Source organism: Armigeres subalbatus, chromosome 2 (genome assembly GCF_024139115.2).
Source record: "Armigeres subalbatus isolate Guangzhou_Male chromosome 2, GZ_Asu_2, whole genome shotgun sequence".
Classification (NCBI taxonomy): Eukaryota; Metazoa; Arthropoda; class Insecta; order Diptera; family Culicidae; genus Armigeres; species Armigeres subalbatus.
The window spans coordinates 266406689-266426030 of NC_085140.1; the positions used below are offsets into that span (position 1 = coordinate 266406689).

The following is a 19342-nucleotide window of genomic DNA, read 5'->3' on the forward strand; positions in this document are numbered from 1 at the left end:
TTTGTATAATGTTCCATCCATAATTTCTTTCAGCAATCTAGATAGAAAAGTAACATAAACAACTGTCTCATCTACGAAGTATACCGTAACCGTACCGTAATATTTTTTTCAGTTAACTCAACTTTTTCTAGATGTTCTGGTAACTCGATACCAATATGATTAGTTACTGCATAAAAATGTTAATATTTTATCTGCATTACTCGATATTCTCCCCATTTAATTAGATACCCTGGACTGGTTCTCAGCACTTTGGATTGACGATACTAAGCCTCACAATAATTTTGGAGATATTATATTTTTTTATTTTCATCATATTTTTCTAAACACGTTCATAATATGTATTCATAGTATTTATTACTGCGTACTCTCCATTAGTTGATGTTTCGAAAGTAACTCACAAACAGTATCAGGGCATCATTGTAGTTGAAACTGGAAGTCAATGGAATTGGAATGCCTATCCGAGTCGAAGCGAAACTTGTACTAAAACATCCATTTATACTTTTCCCCGCAGTTGTAATAGATTTGACGGGCCCTTTAAGTATTTTAAACCTAATTGTTAGTCTGTTGATTTACACTGTCAGAAGGAGATTCTCTCTATATCGTGGGCTTCGTTCGCCCACATGGAAATTGGAAACAATATTTCATCATATTAACTTCCGATACACGCCCGAGGTCCAGTGATTTTTCAACAGAAACACCATCGCATTACGTTGGGCTCACAGGAAGTAGCTATTTATAGCCTAGATTAACAATGAAATTGATGTTTCAGAGCAAGGTATTGGAACACCGTAGCTTATGTGATTCTCTACCAGATCACTGTTTCATATTTGTTCTACACATGTCCAAATTTCTTTTACAATATCATTGATTTGACTTTAAATAAATAGGGTTTGGGAGGATGCATCAGGGCATCAATGAAGTTACAACTGGACAATGAAGTGGTAGCCAATCGGAGTCAAGGAAGGAAAGTATTAGTCGTTTGCGTCTATTACTTTTGTCTCCAACAGTTGTTAACCAGTTGACGCGCCCTTCTTCAAACAAACCATCCCGTGGAAAACTTGACAAGAATTGCAAATTTCATTATTCTTTTTGTTGGATCATTCTGCTGGAAGGAGATTCTCATTTTCCCGTGGATTTCGTGTCTTTGATTTTTGAAAACCGTTAACAACATTACTCACGTTTGTGTGTGGTGTCAGTGTTGGGCCCTGATGACGCCACCTGGTATCGTGGTTCCGACGTTCCGTCTACCTGGATATGGGTTCCCTAATGTAGCATCTGAAATGCTACTTTGAGCGGCGTGGCTTTTACCTTTTGCTCTCAACCGTGATTACATGTGGTCGACTCCAAACCGTTCTGGGATTTTGGGACTTGGCTACCACGACGTCAAATAGCTCTAGCCCTTAATACCGTAACAACACTGGGTATTTAGGTCCTGCTAATATCCAGCTAGAATATTTTAACACTGGTATCACTTTTAGCCTTTTGTATTTTGGTCATTTCCATACACTTACTTTGACAGCAATCTTTTTTTAATTTATTACCAGACTAAGACCGGAGTGGCCTGTGCAATACATAAAAGTCTTCTCCATTCAGCACGGTCCATGGCTGCACGTCGCCAACCACGCAGTCTACGGAGGGTCCGCAAATCGTCCTCCACCTGATCGATCCACCTTGCCCGCTGTGCACCTCGCCTTCTTGTTCCCGTCGGATCGTTGTCGAGAGCCATTTTCATCGGATCACTGTCCGACATTCTGGCTGCGTGCTCGGCCCACCGCAGTCTTCCGATATTCGCGGTGTGAACGATGGATGGTTCTCCCAACAGCTGATGCAACTCGTGGTTCATTCGCCTCTTCCACGTACCGTCCGCCATCTGCACTCCACCATAGATGGTACGCAGCACTTTCCTTTCGAAAACTCCCAATGCGCGTTGGTCCTCCACGAGCATCGTCCAGGTCTCGTGTCCGTAGAGGACTACCGGTCTAATAAGCGTTTTGTAGATTGTCAGTTTGGTACGGCGGCGAACTCTATTCGATAGGAGCGTTTTGCGGAGTCCAAAGTACGTACGATTTCCTGCCATGATGCGTCTCCGAATTTCTCTGCTGGTATCGTTATCGGAGATCACCATTCAGCCCAAGTACACGAATTCTTCAACCACCTCGATTTCGTCACCACCAATGCAAACTCGGGGTGGGTGGCTTACATTGTCCTCTCTTGAGCCTCTTCCTATCATGTGCTTCGTCTTCGACGTGTTGATGACTAGTCCAATCCGTTTAGCTTCGCTTTTCAGTCTGATGTAGGCTTCCTCCATCCTCTCAAAGTTACGTGCCATAATATCTATGTCGTCGGCGAAACCAGATAACTGGACGGACTTCGAGAAAATCGTACCACTCGTGTCGATCCCTGCCCTTCGTATTACCCCTTCCAAAGCGATGTTGAATATCAGACACGAAAGACCATCACCTTGCCGTACGCCTCTGCGCGTTTCGAAGGGACTCGAGAATGCCTCTGAAACTCGAACTACCTACATCACCCGATCAATCGTCGCTTTGATCAACCGAGTCAGTTTATCGGAAAATCCGTTTTCGTGCATTAGCTGCCATAGCTGGTCCTGATCAATTGTTGTTCTTCAGCCGGCCAATCTTCTCCTGGATTTCTCCCAGGTTCATCACCATGCCGCCATCTTCGTCTGCCACATCACCATTCAGTTGTTCTTCGTAGTGCTGCCGCCACCTTTGGATCACCTCACGCTCGTTCGTAAGAAGGTTCTCGTTTATGTCCTTACACATATCAGGCTGTGGCACGTGGCTCTCACGTGAACGGTTCAATTTCTAATAGAACTTTCGTGCGTTATTAGCGCGGTACAGCTCCGTCTCTTCATGGTCTCGATCCTCCTGCTGGCGTTTTTTCCTCTGGAAAATCGAGTTTTGTCTGTTCCACGCCCGTTTATATCGTGCCTCGTTCGCCCTCGTGCGGTGTTGCAGCAATCTCGCCCATGCTGCATTATTCTCTTCCACTAACTGCTCACATTCGCCGTCATACAGTGCAGTGCAGTTCAGCTGTGCTACCAATGGCGGATCGAATATCTCTTCATTTTCAAGAGACGCTGCGCCTAGCTGCTTCCATTGGGAGTACCACTTCCAGCTGCTGCGCGTAGTCTTGGGCTAGTCTACCGTCTTGTAGCCGCTCAATGTTAAGCCGCGGCGTTCGACTACGACGCGTGTTGTACACCGTCGAGAGTTTTGAGCGCAGGCATACTGTAACGAGGTAGTGGTCGGATTCAATATTTGCACTGAGGTAAGTGCAGAACGTGGTCGATTTGGTTTTCCGTTTCTTAGTGGCTTGTGGATATTTTTGCTGGGAAAAAAGTGCTTCGGACTACCATTATGCGGGAGGCTGCGAAGTTTATGCATCGTTGACCGTTATCATTCGATACGGTATGCAGACTATCCGGTCCGATGACCGGTCTATACATTTCCTCCCTTCCTACCTGTGCGTTTATGTCACCGATCATGATTTTGACGTCCCTCAGCGGGCATCCATCATATGTCTGTTCTAGCTGTGTGTAGAACGCTTCTTTCTCGTCATCGGATCTTCCTTCGTGTGGGCAGTGTACGTTGATGATGGTATAGTTGAAGAAACGGCTTTTTATCACCAGCTTGACTACCTTGCGTTGATTTGCTGCCACCCAAACACACGTTGGTGCATCTTACCCAGCACTATGAAGCCGGTTCCCAGTTCGTTGGTGGTGCTACAGCTTTGGTAGAAGGTAGCCGCTCGCGAGGAGCTGGACTTGACTAAGGTGGCGCTCGATGCCCGCTTTTCCACACATTCGTCCTGTCCAGCAAATCTCCTGCAGCGCCACGATGTCGAAGTTGCGACTTGCTATTCCATGTTCCAAGGTTCCAATCGTGATCCTTTATTCGTCGCCTAGGTCTTTGCCGATTATATCGAGTCATATTATCTCTCGTATTGCTCGTAATTATTGGTTTTCCAGGCGGCTTGTTGGGCCTGCGCAATCCTCCTGTCTCGTCGGAGGGCCGTCGTGCCAGGTCTGTTTTATGTCCCATCTGACACCAGGAATTGGGCTTGTGCGCTTTGAGCGGCACACGGTCACTTTGGCGGAGCCTACTTGCGGATACATGCATCTTTTTATAGGGGTTTAACAGGACCCACTGTCAAAGCCCACCACATCCTAGGCAAGCCCCACAACTCGCAGATGGCCTGGGGAGGGACCGTCAAGCCCTTGGACATAGTCCCTGCTGTTCAAATATTACGTATCGCAATAGGAGGTGGGCGGTAGTTTAATTTTTGTTACGATTTGTTATGCAACATATAGGGGGTCCTTCGAAATATTGTAACGCGTAACAAGTTAATTGCATATAGAGAAAAATATGATTTTTTTTCAAAAAAAATTATTATCTTTAAAAAGCATGAAATATACAGTAAATAATAATCTATTGCACCGTTCTTCAAATTCTACCAAAATTAAGATCTTTTTTAAAAAACAGCATTGTTACGCGTTACGCATAGAGGTGGGGGTGGTTCTGAAAATTGTTACAGATTGTTACGTTTTTCACGTTACGTAATATTTGAACAGACTCACAATGGTCTAGCAAAAACTGTGTCAGGCTCTGCAAGCTAGCTTTAAAAAACAAGCACCGAATAATTAGCCAGAGAGAATAGAGGCAATTCAAATATGAAGTTTACTATTTTTTTTGAATTTCTAGAGCCCCCCTCCCACTCCTATAATGCTGTTTTGTGTACCGAGTATATTACGTCCTGTCACAAAATCTCAAACCCTCTCCCACCCTAGAACCTGTGATATCATTTTTAAATGACCCCATACGGATCGAAGGAACAATCAGCAAAGATAGCATACGCGTACTCGGCTTTGGGACAGTTCGTCGAATGACATTTCGTCAAATGACGTTTAGTCGAATGACATTTAGTCGAAAGGACATTTGGTCGAATGGATATAAATAAAGCAGCTGGTAAAGATGATATTGAAGCTGAGCTCGAAAAAAGCAGAGATAGAAAAAGACTGTTTTGCAAGGTTTCTCTTAATGGTAAGAGGCTTAAAAGGGTTTCAATAAAAATTAGGGTGGACCACATATAAAAAATCTTGATACATAAAACAAATGAAACACCACCCAAGTAACCACCAAGCATTAATTGTTGCATGTAATCAATCACAGATCAGCTTATTAAATGCTAATTGCATTAGATCAGTTTTAACGATGTAAAGATGCATTTATTCATCAACTGTCAAGCAACGATACATTAGTTCAGCATTACAAATGCAGCGATGCATTACTTATGTTTTATTTCAACATGTCAAAGTAGTGAAGCATTATTTTGGTCGTAAAAGGGCCTTTTTCCACTTTAAGTCAACCTTAATGGCTGGATTATTTGCAAGTATATATAGCTTCATGGTTACTTGGGCAATTTCTTCATAACTCGAGAAATAATCAAGCCAATGGAAAGAAATCTGGCATGTGGAGGTTTTGGAAGGGAAGATATGTTTCTGGGGTGGTTTGAAACCCCTCCTCCTACTTGAAAGGTCTCCCGTACAAATGAAACAAAAATTTTTACATAACTCGAGAACTAATCAGATAATAAATTAATTTTAGGGGAAATAAAGTTCGTCGGTTCTTCTAGTAGATAAATAAAATCTTTTTCATTAGCAGAGATACGGGTATACAATGTTCCAAAAAATTGTGACTAAGGCATTTTACAAAAAAACAAACCGACAAAGGGAAATTTTCCCTAGTTTACTTAGGGCTACACAGATAAAAATATGTTGTGATTTTAAATGTTAATACATATTTGGAACATGCCAATAAATGCAAAATTCAATCCATATCAATGTTCTTCCAAATCAAAATAAATTTAAACCACAGACAAACAGACATAACACATTGAACATTCACTCATCAAATTCATCGTCGTTCAAACACTAACGACATCTATTGATTTCAGTTAGTTTGGCAAACCACGAACGAGATGGCGGTAGTGTGCAAACGTCAAACTCAAAATCCGATGCGCGCGCCACGAGTGATCGATTGGCCAACTAATGATTATTTGAATTGACCAGTAAATCAGTGAACGATGTAGATTTGTCGAGTGTTATGTATGTTTGTCTGAGTTTAAACTGTGCTTGCTTGTAAAATTCAATCAAATTCAATTGAATATCGAATGTTTATTCGTTTTTTGGGATCAGTTGCAATTTTACACGTTGTTGAATTTTAAAAATTATTTGCTGTGTACCCTTGAAAAACCCGTTTTTTTGCTCTAACTCTTTTGTTTCAAATATCTTAGCAAGGTGGTGTTCAGACCACTTTTAGAGCTTTGCGCCTTGCATGTTTGCAATATCGGAGCATGTATTATAGGTATATATTTTTTGGTCATTTTTTCTGTCAATTTACCTCTTATTCATATCAAGCTCATACCAACGGCTGTTTCCGAGATCGTCGCTTCTGCTCGGGGTCTATAACAAAATGGTCTGCCGTTTGCCATATCACAAAGTATTCTATGAAAGAGCCAAACGCATGAAAAAAGCAAAATAGTGGTTGACAACGGCAATAAACTATAAACCCCTTGATTCAGATACCCTAAAATGAAACCTGGAAATAGTACAATAAGGTCGAGAATTAAAAATTTTTGCGCCAATCAAAGATACAGCCATTATAAAAAAGAAGGTTATCTTTGGATGTCGGGACTACTACAGGCTCCAGAAGATATTGATGTCAAAAAAGATTTATACCCGTACCAAATGTAGTATGTACAAAACGCTCATAAGACCAGGGGTGGCATTGCGCATCTCGATTCGAAACGAGAAAACGATGCAAACTGTCATACGAAAGTGCTATCGAAAGGGGATGTGCAATGAGGCCCCAGTACTCCTCTATGGACATGAAACTAAAACCATGCTCGAGAAAGACCTCCAAACACTCGGAGTATTCGAAAGACGGGTGCCTAGGATCATCTTTGCGGTTTGCAGTGTTTAAAAGGTAACTAAAGCTGGGAGTTGACGATGAGCAGGACATTTTGCAAGAATGCCGGACAGCAACCATGAGGGTAGGGAAGGGAAGTGTATCGAGTTAGGTGGGCGAACCAAGTACAATACAATTTGATTCAGTGTTATCTGTTTAGCTAAAAATAAATAAATGTGAACATAAAATACGTTCCAATTGGGTTGACGCATTTGGAAGCAAAATCATTTTTCGGCGAATTAGCGACATGATGCGATTCTACGCGAAAAACTCAAGATGTTCCTTCAGAACCATATGCGAGTTAACTCATGTGACTTCGATGATTGAGATTTGAATATGATTCTTCCAACACTGGTGCTTAACTTCTTCATAATGTACAACTTATTACTTCGACTTCGTTCGCATTTGGGTGGATTCCCGTAACTTTCACGCACTAATTATCTACAATTGAAAACAAAATCACGGAATAAATATTACTTTTGAACGAACCGTACTGCCCTTCTACGCATAATTGTCCCATGTTACCTTGATGAAAAAAATTTCAAACTCGAGTCAATTTGTCCCACTGACAAAATAAACTTGTCGTTTGATGGTAATGAAAATTGAAAAATGTTTCTATAAGTATCTTCTTGTGTCCTGGAAATGTGTTGCCTACGCCCATTTCATTCCAAAAATATTGGTAAAATCTTATAAAATTGAGGCTGGTTTGATTATCTTATTAACAACAACATGGAACAGTTATGACAGTGTAATACTTTATCACTTTTTGAATCTAGAAACATAAAGGCATTTGATGTAAATCATGCAAGTTCTTACTGTTACTGTGAGGACCCGAGTAGTACCACTCAGATTGATTGGTTGCAGCAACTTATATATGACATGATTTGATCTTAAATTTTGTTACTTTGTAAGTTTAATTCTTTTATGACAAGAGTGCTGCCTTGGGATTGCCTGTAATATTTATTGGAAAAAATGCTAGATATAACAAAAACTCGAAGTTAGAACGAAAATTATTATTACTGGAACATCGTCTCTCTTGACTTTGAGGCATTTGTCTCAGAAACACATTTGATGCCTGGTAGGCAAAATTCACACATATATACTGCCTATAACCGCATAGTTGTCCCAACTTTGCTGGGTTTCCTATTCATATGGGATTTTTAAGCAATTACAGGCAATATATAACACAATCAAACTAGGAACAATTTAAGCTAACTTCGATAGGCAAAATCAATATCGAAGGATTCTTCACAAAGAAAAGACGCACCTTTGTTGGCTCACATTGTGAGCAAGGAACTTGTTTTCAAACTCTGTTCAGCAAGTATTAGTATCTTAGTGTTATCTCGTAGCACTATTCCTAAAACAACCGATTCAATGATGTTGATCAATATTCGAATAGCTTTCACCGTGTGGATGCTGGGCAATTCCAACGCGCTGCACGTGTGCCTGGAATCCGTTGTGGTCATCAGAATTGTAGGTCACTACACGGTGGGTACCATCGGCTTCATCTAACGAGTAGGATCCTACGACAATCTCCCCATCACGGTGCTCCCATTGGCTCTTGTGGTCACCGGTGTGAGGATCTTTCACACCATATTCAAACTTGTACTCCGGATTGGCTTCGTAGTCTTTGTGTTCGTCCTCAACTTCAAAATGTTCCGCAGAAAGCTTGTGTTCCTCCTCATCTTCATAATGTTCCGCAAATACCACGATGGCCAAACAGGCAACCAAGGCAATGATCTGGGTGGGAAGTTTTGCAACAGGAGTTATTGGGATGTTCCATTCTAGGAATCCGTACACTTACTTTAAACATTTTGGATCTCCTGCTTTGGAATTCTTCTGAGAGGATGTGAAGCACTGCACTGCACTGGTAGAACACTGTGATTGAACTGATGCCACTAGAAGCCCACCACAGATCATTTATACTGATGAATCTACTACACTGTGGACTCCTCTACGGTCGAGTTCGTCAGGGTTCGAGAACGTGGTGCAATCGTTATTCCGAAAAATGCATAATTTTCCAATTTTTGCGTTCCATCCATGGTTATTTGTTTCATCATCATAGCCTTTGACTGTGCTAAAGTAAAGCTCACGGGGGTTCGACCTTGCGAGACATTGATCGAAAGAAACATTGAAACTTCTTGAGAATTGCCGGCTGCGATCCGTGGCCTCCTCCATCAATCGTTTCCACCCATCATCGTCGCATTTACCGATGGAAGTATGCCAATTGCTTTCAAAACAGTTTGTAGCAATTTTTCCGTCCGTCCGACTGATCGACGCCGCCAGCTCCCCGGCACCTACCCGATGAAGGCTCGATTTCTGGGTATTTGTTGCTTCAATTTTCATACCGACTGAGGGTCTATGCTCTATTTTGAATCGTTTTCAAATTTACCGTTATAATGGGAGTAAAAATTTAACATAACAGTCGATCACTCAGTACTCAGTACCTACGAGTAGTGTGTGAGATTGGTTGGATCTGAGGTACAATATGCACGATGGATGGGTTTGTCGCTTGTTTTCGGACCAGTTCGGTGCCTTGTCTTTCTGGCGTGATTACTTTGAGGTCATTAGTGTAAAGCATGGCTAGAGTCATTATCCGTGTGGCTGTGAGAAACATTGCCCGATTTATTACTTTTCAACATAATCGAGCTGGTTGTAATCGTGCTTAGACCATGTCGGGCGCACCCAACGGTCAAATTAAACTTAGGCAATTTTTTTAAAAGCATCGAAGTATTGTATAAGTATTTATTGCGTTTAACAACAAGATTTTTTTAGTTTAATAACAAGTAGGATCGCGAGAATATAATCTCTATGGTAATTAGAATAAATTATATAAAACTATAAAATAGCTAATGTCAAAAATCGAAAAAAATAAATTTGAAAATTTAAAATATATGCTAATATCCTATTTTTTTCGATATACAATTTGATAAATAAAGGCAAAACTCAATGGTACTAGGGTTCACATGCATATTGTGGGCTGGAAAAATAAGCTAATGGTTACCGCACTCCATTCTCTGTGCGCGTTACATTTATAGTGTTTTAATATGTAGGGATTCAGTTTCATTCCAAATTTTCAACCACTATTCTAATTTAAATTTGGAGCAAAATATTCTATTTATGCTTTTAAAACTTTCAATTAAATGAAATAATTATAAATATTATAATTATGAAAGACGCCGTAACTGCAAAGTTGATTGATCCTTGGATAAAATGAAGCATTTATACACCAAAACAAGCCGCATATTAGTTTATAACGTTTATAACGATATAAGGCTCACCAGCCCTATGGATGCAAGCCGAACTAGAGAATTATTAATACCAGTTTAGAGCTACTATGACGTTTGGGTAGAATCAAAAACAAAAACACAGAATTAGATTTTTTTTTAATCTGTCTTATATGCTTTTCAACTATAATAATGATAATAATCTGCATCACATACAAAGATACTTTTTAGATGAGTTTTTTTTAAATAAGGTACACTGGGGGAACTGGAAAAGGAAAAATCGATAGGGCATATTTGCATTAGTGTAAAACCAGATTAAATGATCTAACTGCATTCAATCAAAATGGGCTATCAATACAGTAAATTTTGCACCAACTGTGCGGTAGTTCATACCATTTGGGTTGCTTGAAATTTATGGAAAAATATTTAAAAAATAGGAATTGTTTTTCCACTTAACCCAGTGGGATGGGGTAAGTGGAAAACTCATGTAACATTGACCTTCAATTGTGATAAGTAGTTACATATAAATGAAATCAAAACGATAATTGCTCTGAGTATCTTTTGTTGAATAATTTCTTTGGCTTAACGGAATAGGTCCCCTAAGAATTCTCGTAATAGCTAGAAGAGGGCTGGTTTTGTTCCTCGAACAATAAGTGTACATAAAATCTATATGTTCGCCCCAAAGATGAACTTTTTATAGGAAAAATGAGTCTTACAGGGTCATAAACTAATCAACTTAGCTCACAGCTATCAAAATAAACCCTGGAGGGAAGGAAAAATTTGAGTGATCAACACATTTTCCACTTCCCCCGCAGTGTTTGATATCAAAGATAAGTGTAAAATCTTTAAATTATTTGCTTTAATAAATAATAACTAACTTCTCGCGAAACCTAAAATGACAGTTCAAGCGTTAACCGTGTTAGTGTATGTATTATACAAATTTTAATATAGTATTAGTGTGGGCATCAAAGTATATCCTTGCACAATGCTATGGTGCGGATAAACTGTAAAGTATGTACAATTCCAATTTTTTGAGACAATTTTTACACTTACCCCCTTTTTTCACTTCCCCCAGTGTACCTTATAAAAAAGTTCCGTCTATGAATAATTACAGATTGTATCATTTTCTTTGAATTTGGCGAAAGGCTTATGTTGCCAACAATTGGTATTTCCCCTACATGTTGACGACAGTGCTTTTTTGAGCTCTTAAAGTCTTTTTTTGTTACGTTTTGTTGTTTTGCCTCTAAATCCATGAAGAAGATGTAATACACACGGAAATGTGTGATAAGTTGAACTAAAACCCGTTTTAGCTTGTCTTAAAGACACTTTTCAAAATGGTTGCTAATTTCGGTTGTTTAGCTTATCATAAAGACTGAAAGAGCCGTCGTCAATAATGAATCACTGTCGAAAGCAACATTTAACTTCGCTACATGTTCCATGTACATAATTTCAATCATGGACAAACATTCAACCCTCTTTTCACGGGATTCCTTTCTACGTCATTTTATTTTACGACCCTCTTTTAACGGTACGTGACGTAAAAAGAGTTTTAAGAATAAGCCTATAAGAAGGCACTCTTGGAAGCCCAAAGAGCTAAGTAGTTGTTTTGCGTTTCAACGTTTGATTTCAAAATTTGTCCATTCCAGGTTATCCAAGAATCCCCTGGAATCTACACTCGTAAGTTAAGGGCCGATACCAAGGTCTTCAATTCTACACGCGTAACCAAAGGGTAATATTTGCCAAATGGTTAATATCTCTTTTCAAAAATGGCCTGGAACGGAACAATTATTTAAGCAATAGGCCTTCAATTGTTCCCATCTCGGCCTTTTTTTTTAAACTTCTTCAACAAATCTGAGGAGCTTTAGGATTTTTTCTTGAATTTTTTTTTGTATTATCCCCCCGCCGCTTGACCTTTCGGAGACCAGTAGGACATAATTTTAATAAAATTTTTTAATGGCCTTATTTCTTTTGAAATGGCTGCAAGTTTCTCAAATAAAGAACCAAAATTGGATTTGCTTTGGATGGCTTTAAATAACTTATAATTTTCTGGAGCAGAGGGTGAGGCACTTGTGATACATATAAAACAAACAGATATGCCCAAGGGCTGTTATCTCTTTTTTTAAATGACCCATGTTCTTTGTAGTCCAAAGAATCATTTTGAATATAGGGTGGGTGCCCTCCTTAGCCGTGCGGTAAGACGCGCGGCTACAAAGCAAGACCATGCTGAGGGTGGCTGGGTTCGATTCCCGGTGCCGGTCTAGGAAATTTTCGGATTGGAAATTGTCTCGACTTCCCTGGGCATAAAAGTATCATCGTGCTAGCCTCATGATATACGAATGCAAAAATGGTAACCTGGCTTAGAAACCTCGCAGTTAATAACTGTGGAAGTGCTTAATGAACACTAAGCTGCGAGGCGGCTCTGTCCCAGTGTGGGGATGTAATGCCATTAAGAAGAAGAAGAAGAAGAAGGGTGGGTGTACCAATCGCCACTATACTAAAGAACATATATTTTTTTAACAATAAATAAAGGGCAGAGTAATGGTGTTAGTAAGTAAAAAAAGGTTTCCCTTCTTGCTTCTTAGATCAGCAGTGAAAACCATAAAAAAATCTGTGATTATCTTCAAATGCTTAATCCATAATAAGAGCGCATGCACCAGTTGTGGCACTATTCCTTATTTTGTTTCCGATTATGGCAAATCCCATTGTTTTTATGAGATTGCCAATAATGTGACCACGAGTGCGACAACTGGTGCAAAGGACGTGGAAAATTAAGTGAAATGATTTAGCACCGTGTCAAAACAAAACTGATTTAAAAAATTCGTTGTAATTTTTATTGATAAGTATTTCGATCCTATCTGTAAGGCATTGTATCGTATTCGAGTCAAATACGAGACACTGAAAACGGCCTTACAGTTGATGTAGAAATACGTATCTGTTGAGATTAAAAAGTGGTGGATTTAAATGAAACAGTACTAAACTCGGCAGACAGATATTAGTTTATGCGTGGAGGCCTGAAAGTCCAAACTCCAGGGAATACTTGCAAGACCTACAACATGTGCATGATAACATATCCAATTTTAGTCCTAGGATTGCTATGATCATGCATCGTATTTAAAAGTGTTCAGAGGTCAATGAATTAAGTAAAAACTAGTAATTTATCATGCCTTTTTCGCGATTTACATTGTTATACATATACCGTCATCTGGGGGAAGATGATCACTTTTAAGACAAAACATGCAATAACAATGTGTGTTTTAAATTTCAAATCGAAACAAATATTTTCAAAACATGCACTGCTATACGTTGCAATAATCAACATATTTAGTTTCCTGAAATGCGTTCGAAAATTAAATCATCACTTTTTTTTAATAATCTGGTTTGGGGTGAAGTTGATCAAGACAACTCTACTAAAATCACTATGACCCGGCCGTCAAGATACACTAGATTATTTCTAGACCAACATTTGAAAAGGGCGTAACAGCACAAATTTATTCCTTCTGATTATTTGTCCACATATATAGCTATATGTGTAGACGAAGAATCAAAAGGAATAAATTTTGGCTGTTACGCCCTTTTCAAGTGTTGTTCTAGATTTGAATAAATGTTGAATTTACCACGTGAAGAAGTCTACGAAGTCAATATTTGAAACGAAAATAGCGTCATTTATGACTATCTCTCGCTTTCTTCCACGAACTACACTTTCATGATTATGAGCATGAGCAAAATTACCGCCCACTGTTGCTACTCCGTTACTGCCAGGCCAGCTGTAATTACACAGAGAACCAACAGATGAAGTTTGGGACTAACATCATCTTCAATGTGTAAGAACTGGTGACCCAAAAATAGGCACTACTAGCGCCGGCCGTGTCCGTGTTGGATATATGGGGTAGAGAGTGTGGCAGGGTTCGTTTTGGTAGAAGGTCTGCCGTGTATAGCGTGTAGTTTGATTTAAAACAAAAACAAGCGAAAAACGCTAAATCGGGACTGATTTGCGATTTGGGCGTAACTTATTTTGTAAACAAACATTGTTCCATGGATTCCGGAGAATGCAAGCGTTTTTATCCCAAACTAATTCCCTTAGCTGATAGAGGAAAGCTTAATCTGTCGGATCCATACCTTGATTTTCTCAAGAAATGCTTGCTTAAGCAGGAATTCACCTTTACGCCCAAATCGCAAATCGGTCCCGAAATATTTTAATTATAGACCGCACTGCACAGATGCGAACTAAATTTTCACTTTCTGATTAACTTACTCACCCGCACAAAGCAGAACAAAATGTCGGTGACCGGCCGATAGTTTTGCTTTCCGTACAAAGCTGATGGAACGCTAGTCCAAGTTGATGTACCTCATCCTCCTCTAGAGGTCACTGTCTATGTTCCTTTGCCTGTACGTTTCGATCAAGTTATGGATATCATTCGATTCAATTTTCGACGCGCTGACTACGACGCACTGAACGACGCTTTTTCGTCCATCGATTGGCGTTTCTTGGACTTCGAACTAGATCTCAATGCCATGGTGCAGCTCTTCAACGACGAGATACAACGAGTGATTGAAGCTAATGTTCCGCTACAGCGACCACCGTTAAAACCTCCGTGGGCAAACAAACGTCTTCAAAAATTGAAGCGTGCTAAGCGCTCTGCACTCCGGAGATATCGACTTAATCGCTCGCCTTGTTCCAAACGTCGCTTCTCGCTTGCCAGCAATAAGTATGTGCGCTACAACCGCATCTTGTATGCTCGCTACATAGACCGAATGCAACGAAGTCTGCGCACATGTCCGAAACGATTCTGGTCCTTCGTCCGGTCAAAACGCAAGGAAGATGGGTTGCCTTCTTTAATGTATCTGCGCGAATCCTCTGCTGAAACGGCTTCCAGAAAATGCGAATTGTTTGCTGAACATTTTATGAGTGCTTTTTCCAACATACAAGTATCACCTACACAAATTGACGCTGCCTTACGAGATGTTGTAACAAATAGCATCGATTTCAATATCACCGAAATTTCAGAAGATCAAGTTCTTAATGCAATCCAGAAGCTAAAATACTCCGTATCTCCCGGTCCCGATGGAATTCCTTCTGCAGTTCTGAAGGAATGTTCAACTACGCTTATTACACCACTCGTAAAGCTGTTCAACAAATCGTTACATCAAATGGAGTTTCCTACTAGCTGGAAGGCATCGTTTTTGTCCCCTATCCACAAGAAAGGCGATAAAAATAACGTAGCTAATTACAGAGGAATAACATCACTGTGCGCCTGCTCCAAACTATTTGAGATTATTGTTAATAATGCCCTCTTCGAATCTTGCAAGAATCATATTTCCTGTGCCCAGCACGGGTTCTATCCGAGAAGATCAGTCAATACTAACCTTGTTGAGTTTTCCTCTGTGTGCATACGCTCTATGGATGCGGGTTTGCAAGTCGATGCTGTTTATACCGATTTCAAAGCTGCCTTCGATCGGGTAAATCATGACGTCCTACTACACAAGCTCCAAAAGTTAGGTGTTTCACTAGCAATCGTCAATTGGCTAAGATCATACCTTTCAGGAAGGTCAATGAAAGTGAGACTTGGCTCGATAGAATCCGACGCTTTCTTTGTCACATCTGGTGTGCCCCAGGTAGGGTGGTCTAACCGGTAGTACCGAAACCGGTAATACCGGTATTACCGGCCAATTTTGGGTACCGAAAATACCGGTATTAGAGACGGAAAATACCGGTATTTTCGGTATTTCAAATTTTCTGTCAGTATCAAAAATCTCGAATAATTTTCACCTACTTAAATCAGCTCAACTGCCTATAATCGCATATCAGTTCCATATGAACAGGAAATCCAGCATATATGGCGCAAATATTCGGTTACAAGCAGTAAAGACTCATCGAGCAAAAAATACAACAATTTAATGCGCGCATGAGTAACTTTGCCTAAGTAAGCATCATTGCCGACGTTTACGCTACAACAAAAATCGATCAACAACGTCATTATTCATACCTGTTGCTTCATTCTCTTAGCCATCTGTCAAACTGCGAATGACTTTTTCTTCCATGAACATCGATATCGTCGAAAACATTCCCGCAATGTATGATGCTGATGCCAAGGCACGCTGAAATAATTCAAGCCCTCGAACCTGTTCAAACTGTTGTGGAACTACTGCTCTGTGAGTTCCGCACTCTATATGAAGCCGACGTGGAGTTCCAATTTACGTTGGAACTATTATCAAATTAAGCCACAGAAATGTCCGCCACTATGCTTTTAAGGAATGAATCCCAGAAAGACGATCCAAATACGCCGATCTTTTTGTTTTGTTTTATAATTCTTTTTTTTGTGTCTTTATTCAGGAGACTTTCAGCCCGAGGCTGGCTCGTCTCCGAATTTTTATAATTCTGCCATGAAACAATTAATCATAAACGATTTAAGCATTTTCTTCGAGGCATCCAGAGCTATTTTGATTAAGCAAGCGTATGAAATCTTGAAGCGTTTCTTAATTATTTCTGATGCGATCGTTGAAACTGAGACATCAACTATACCTGACGATCGGTACGAAGAAGATGCCTCTATGGATATTTTTCTGGTTTATCACTTAAAGAAAAACTTGTGGAGAGACTGTAGTGTTGCTGGTGGTAAATACGTTGACGCCAGGATCCTTGCATACAATCCGTAAGGAATTCTTCTACTATAAATCGGAAGGAATCAAGGGCAAGTATTTGAAACAGATTTTCGACGGTTGGAACCATTCGTCCTACTTCGGTTGAACCGGAGAAGGCATCCGCAGTAGTTGGCAATTGGCAAAACTGCTAACAAAATCCAATGCGGATTGGAAGATGAGTCGCTCAGTATGTAATGTCTACTTAAGTTTCGTTTTGCCCAGCTCAACAAGCAATGATTTTAACATTTGAAGTTTGTCAACAAATATTGTTTTTCTTCCAAAACTCCAGATCAAAAGTTTTTCTTTTACAACCTGAAATTTCCACAAAAACCGGTATTCTACCGGTATTACCGGTATTGACTCCATCAAATACCGAATACCGATATTTGACAAAAATGGTCAATACCGACCACCCTAGCCCCAGGGGAGTAACCTTGGCCCATTATTATTTTCCCTGTACATCAACGACGTCACATATGTATTGCCTGCTGGCAATCGAGTTTTCTACGCAGATGACATGAAAATCTATATGATTATTGCGGGTATTGATGATTGCCTGGAGCTACAAAACATGCTGGATTCTTTCGAAGAATGGAGCAAACGTAATTGCCTGGAACTGTGTGTCGATAAATGCAGTACGATTTCCTTCACAAAAAAACGATATCCGTTGCACCATGTGTACACTTTATCTGGACAACCGTTGGAACGACTCGATCAAGTTAGAGACCTTGGCGTGATGCTCGATAGTGAACTAACGTTTCGACCTCATTACGAAAACGTTATCTCTAAAGCTAACAAACAGCTTGGCTTTATTCTAAAGATGGCCGATGGATTCACTGATCCCCTCTGCCTCAAAGCTTTGTACTGCGCATTGGTACGATCAATTTTGGAATTAGCAGTGGTGGTCTGGTGTCCTCATGCTAGGAGCTGGATCGAACGAATCGAGGCGGTTCAACGAAAATTCGATCGCATAGCTCTGAGAAATCTGCCGTGGCGTGATGCATCCATTCTACCGCCATACGAACATCGCTGCATGCTGCTCGGAATCGAAACATTGGAGAAAAGAAGGACCACGATACAAGCAGTCTTCGTTGCAGAACGACCTCTACGACGCAGAAATTTCCTGTATCTCGCTCCTCGTAATAGCCGTTATGGTCAGCATGATCCAATAAGGTTTATGGCTTCGCATTTCAACGATGCATTTAGGTTTTTTGAGTTTGATGAGGGAGCTTCTATATTTGCTAACCAGTTAAGGCTGCGAATGTGAAGTCGCGTGGAAAACAACAGATGCTGTAGAATATAAATGTAGATTTTTTTATAGTAATTGACTGTTTTGTAAGTTTCTGTGACTATTTTGAGACATGTGTGAATAGCTGTTAGTAAACTTCATTAAGACTATAAGTCAGATGGAGGTAACAATAAAATAAATAAATAAATAAATAAATAAATAAAAGCAAAACTAAATTTAGACGACCGGCCGATCGCTCTGCTTACTGGAGAAACTGAAACGTGAGAAATCACGCACTGAACTGATGAACTTTATTACTGGCCACGCAATGCAGAACACAATATTTCGGCAGATCGCGCGATTGTTCTGTTGTCCGAAACAAGAGAAAACACGCACTCCACGAACTACACTTTCATGATTATGATCTAAAAACCTGGATTTTCTACCTATCAGTAACATTACTTGAACAGGGTTGACCTACTAGACCACCGTTTCATAAAAAAATTAGGCACTTTTGACTGACACATCAAATGATCATCTTCGTCCCAATGATCATCTTCCCCCCTTATGACGGTACATAGTTATTTTTATTATATATTTATTTTTTTAAACTTTCATATTCATATTTTATATTTTCTAATTTTCTTGTAATAGTTTTTCTATATTTTCATATATACAGCTTTTGATCCCTTCATATTGTCATATTTTCAAATATTTATTTTTCCATATTTTCACATAAATTCCTGGGGGAACTTCCGGAGGAATTCCTGGAGGAACTTCCGGAGGAATTCCTGGAGGAGCTTCCGGAGGAATTCCTGGAGGAACTTCCGGAGGAATTCCTGAAGGAACTTCCGGAGGAATTCCTGAAGGAACTTCCGGAGGAATTCCTGGAGGAACTTCCGGAGGAATTCCTGGAGGAACTTCCGGAGGAATTCCTGGAGGAACTTCCGGAGGAACTTCCTGAGAAATTCCTGGAGGAACTTCCGGAGGAACTTCCTTAGAAATTCTTGGAGGAACTTATGGAGGAACTTCCGGAGGAATTCCTGGAGGAACTTCCGGAGGAATTCCTGGAGGAACTTCCGGAGGAATTCCTGGTGGAACTTCCGGAGGAATTCCTGGTGGAACTTCCGGAGGAATTCCTGGTGGAACTTCCGGAGGAATTCCTGGAGGAACTTCCGGAGGAATTCCTGGAGGAACTTCCAGAGGAGTTCCTGGAGGAACTTCCGGAGGAATTCCTGGAGGAACTTCCGGAGGAA

The 19342-nt window shown here is 40.2% G+C and overlaps 2 protein-coding genes across 8 annotated transcripts in view; both read right to left on the bottom strand.

Annotated features, from left to right (window-relative positions):
• Positions 1-19342, bottom strand: part of LOC134212185 (uncharacterized) — a 359239-nt gene that overhangs the window by 284721 nt on the left and 55176 nt on the right. The gene's annotated exons all lie outside the window — the stretch shown is intronic.
• Positions 7985-8875, bottom strand: LOC134216294 (cuticle protein 19-like). The gene is made up of 2 exons (XM_062695218.1): positions 8797-8875; positions 7985-8732 (listed from the first exon to the last, which is right to left on the bottom strand). Exons 1-2 carry the CDS (start codon positions 8803-8805, stop codon positions 8364-8366), a joined length of 378 nt encoding a protein of 125 aa, XP_062551202.1. The 5' UTR covers positions 8806-8875; the 3' UTR covers positions 7985-8363.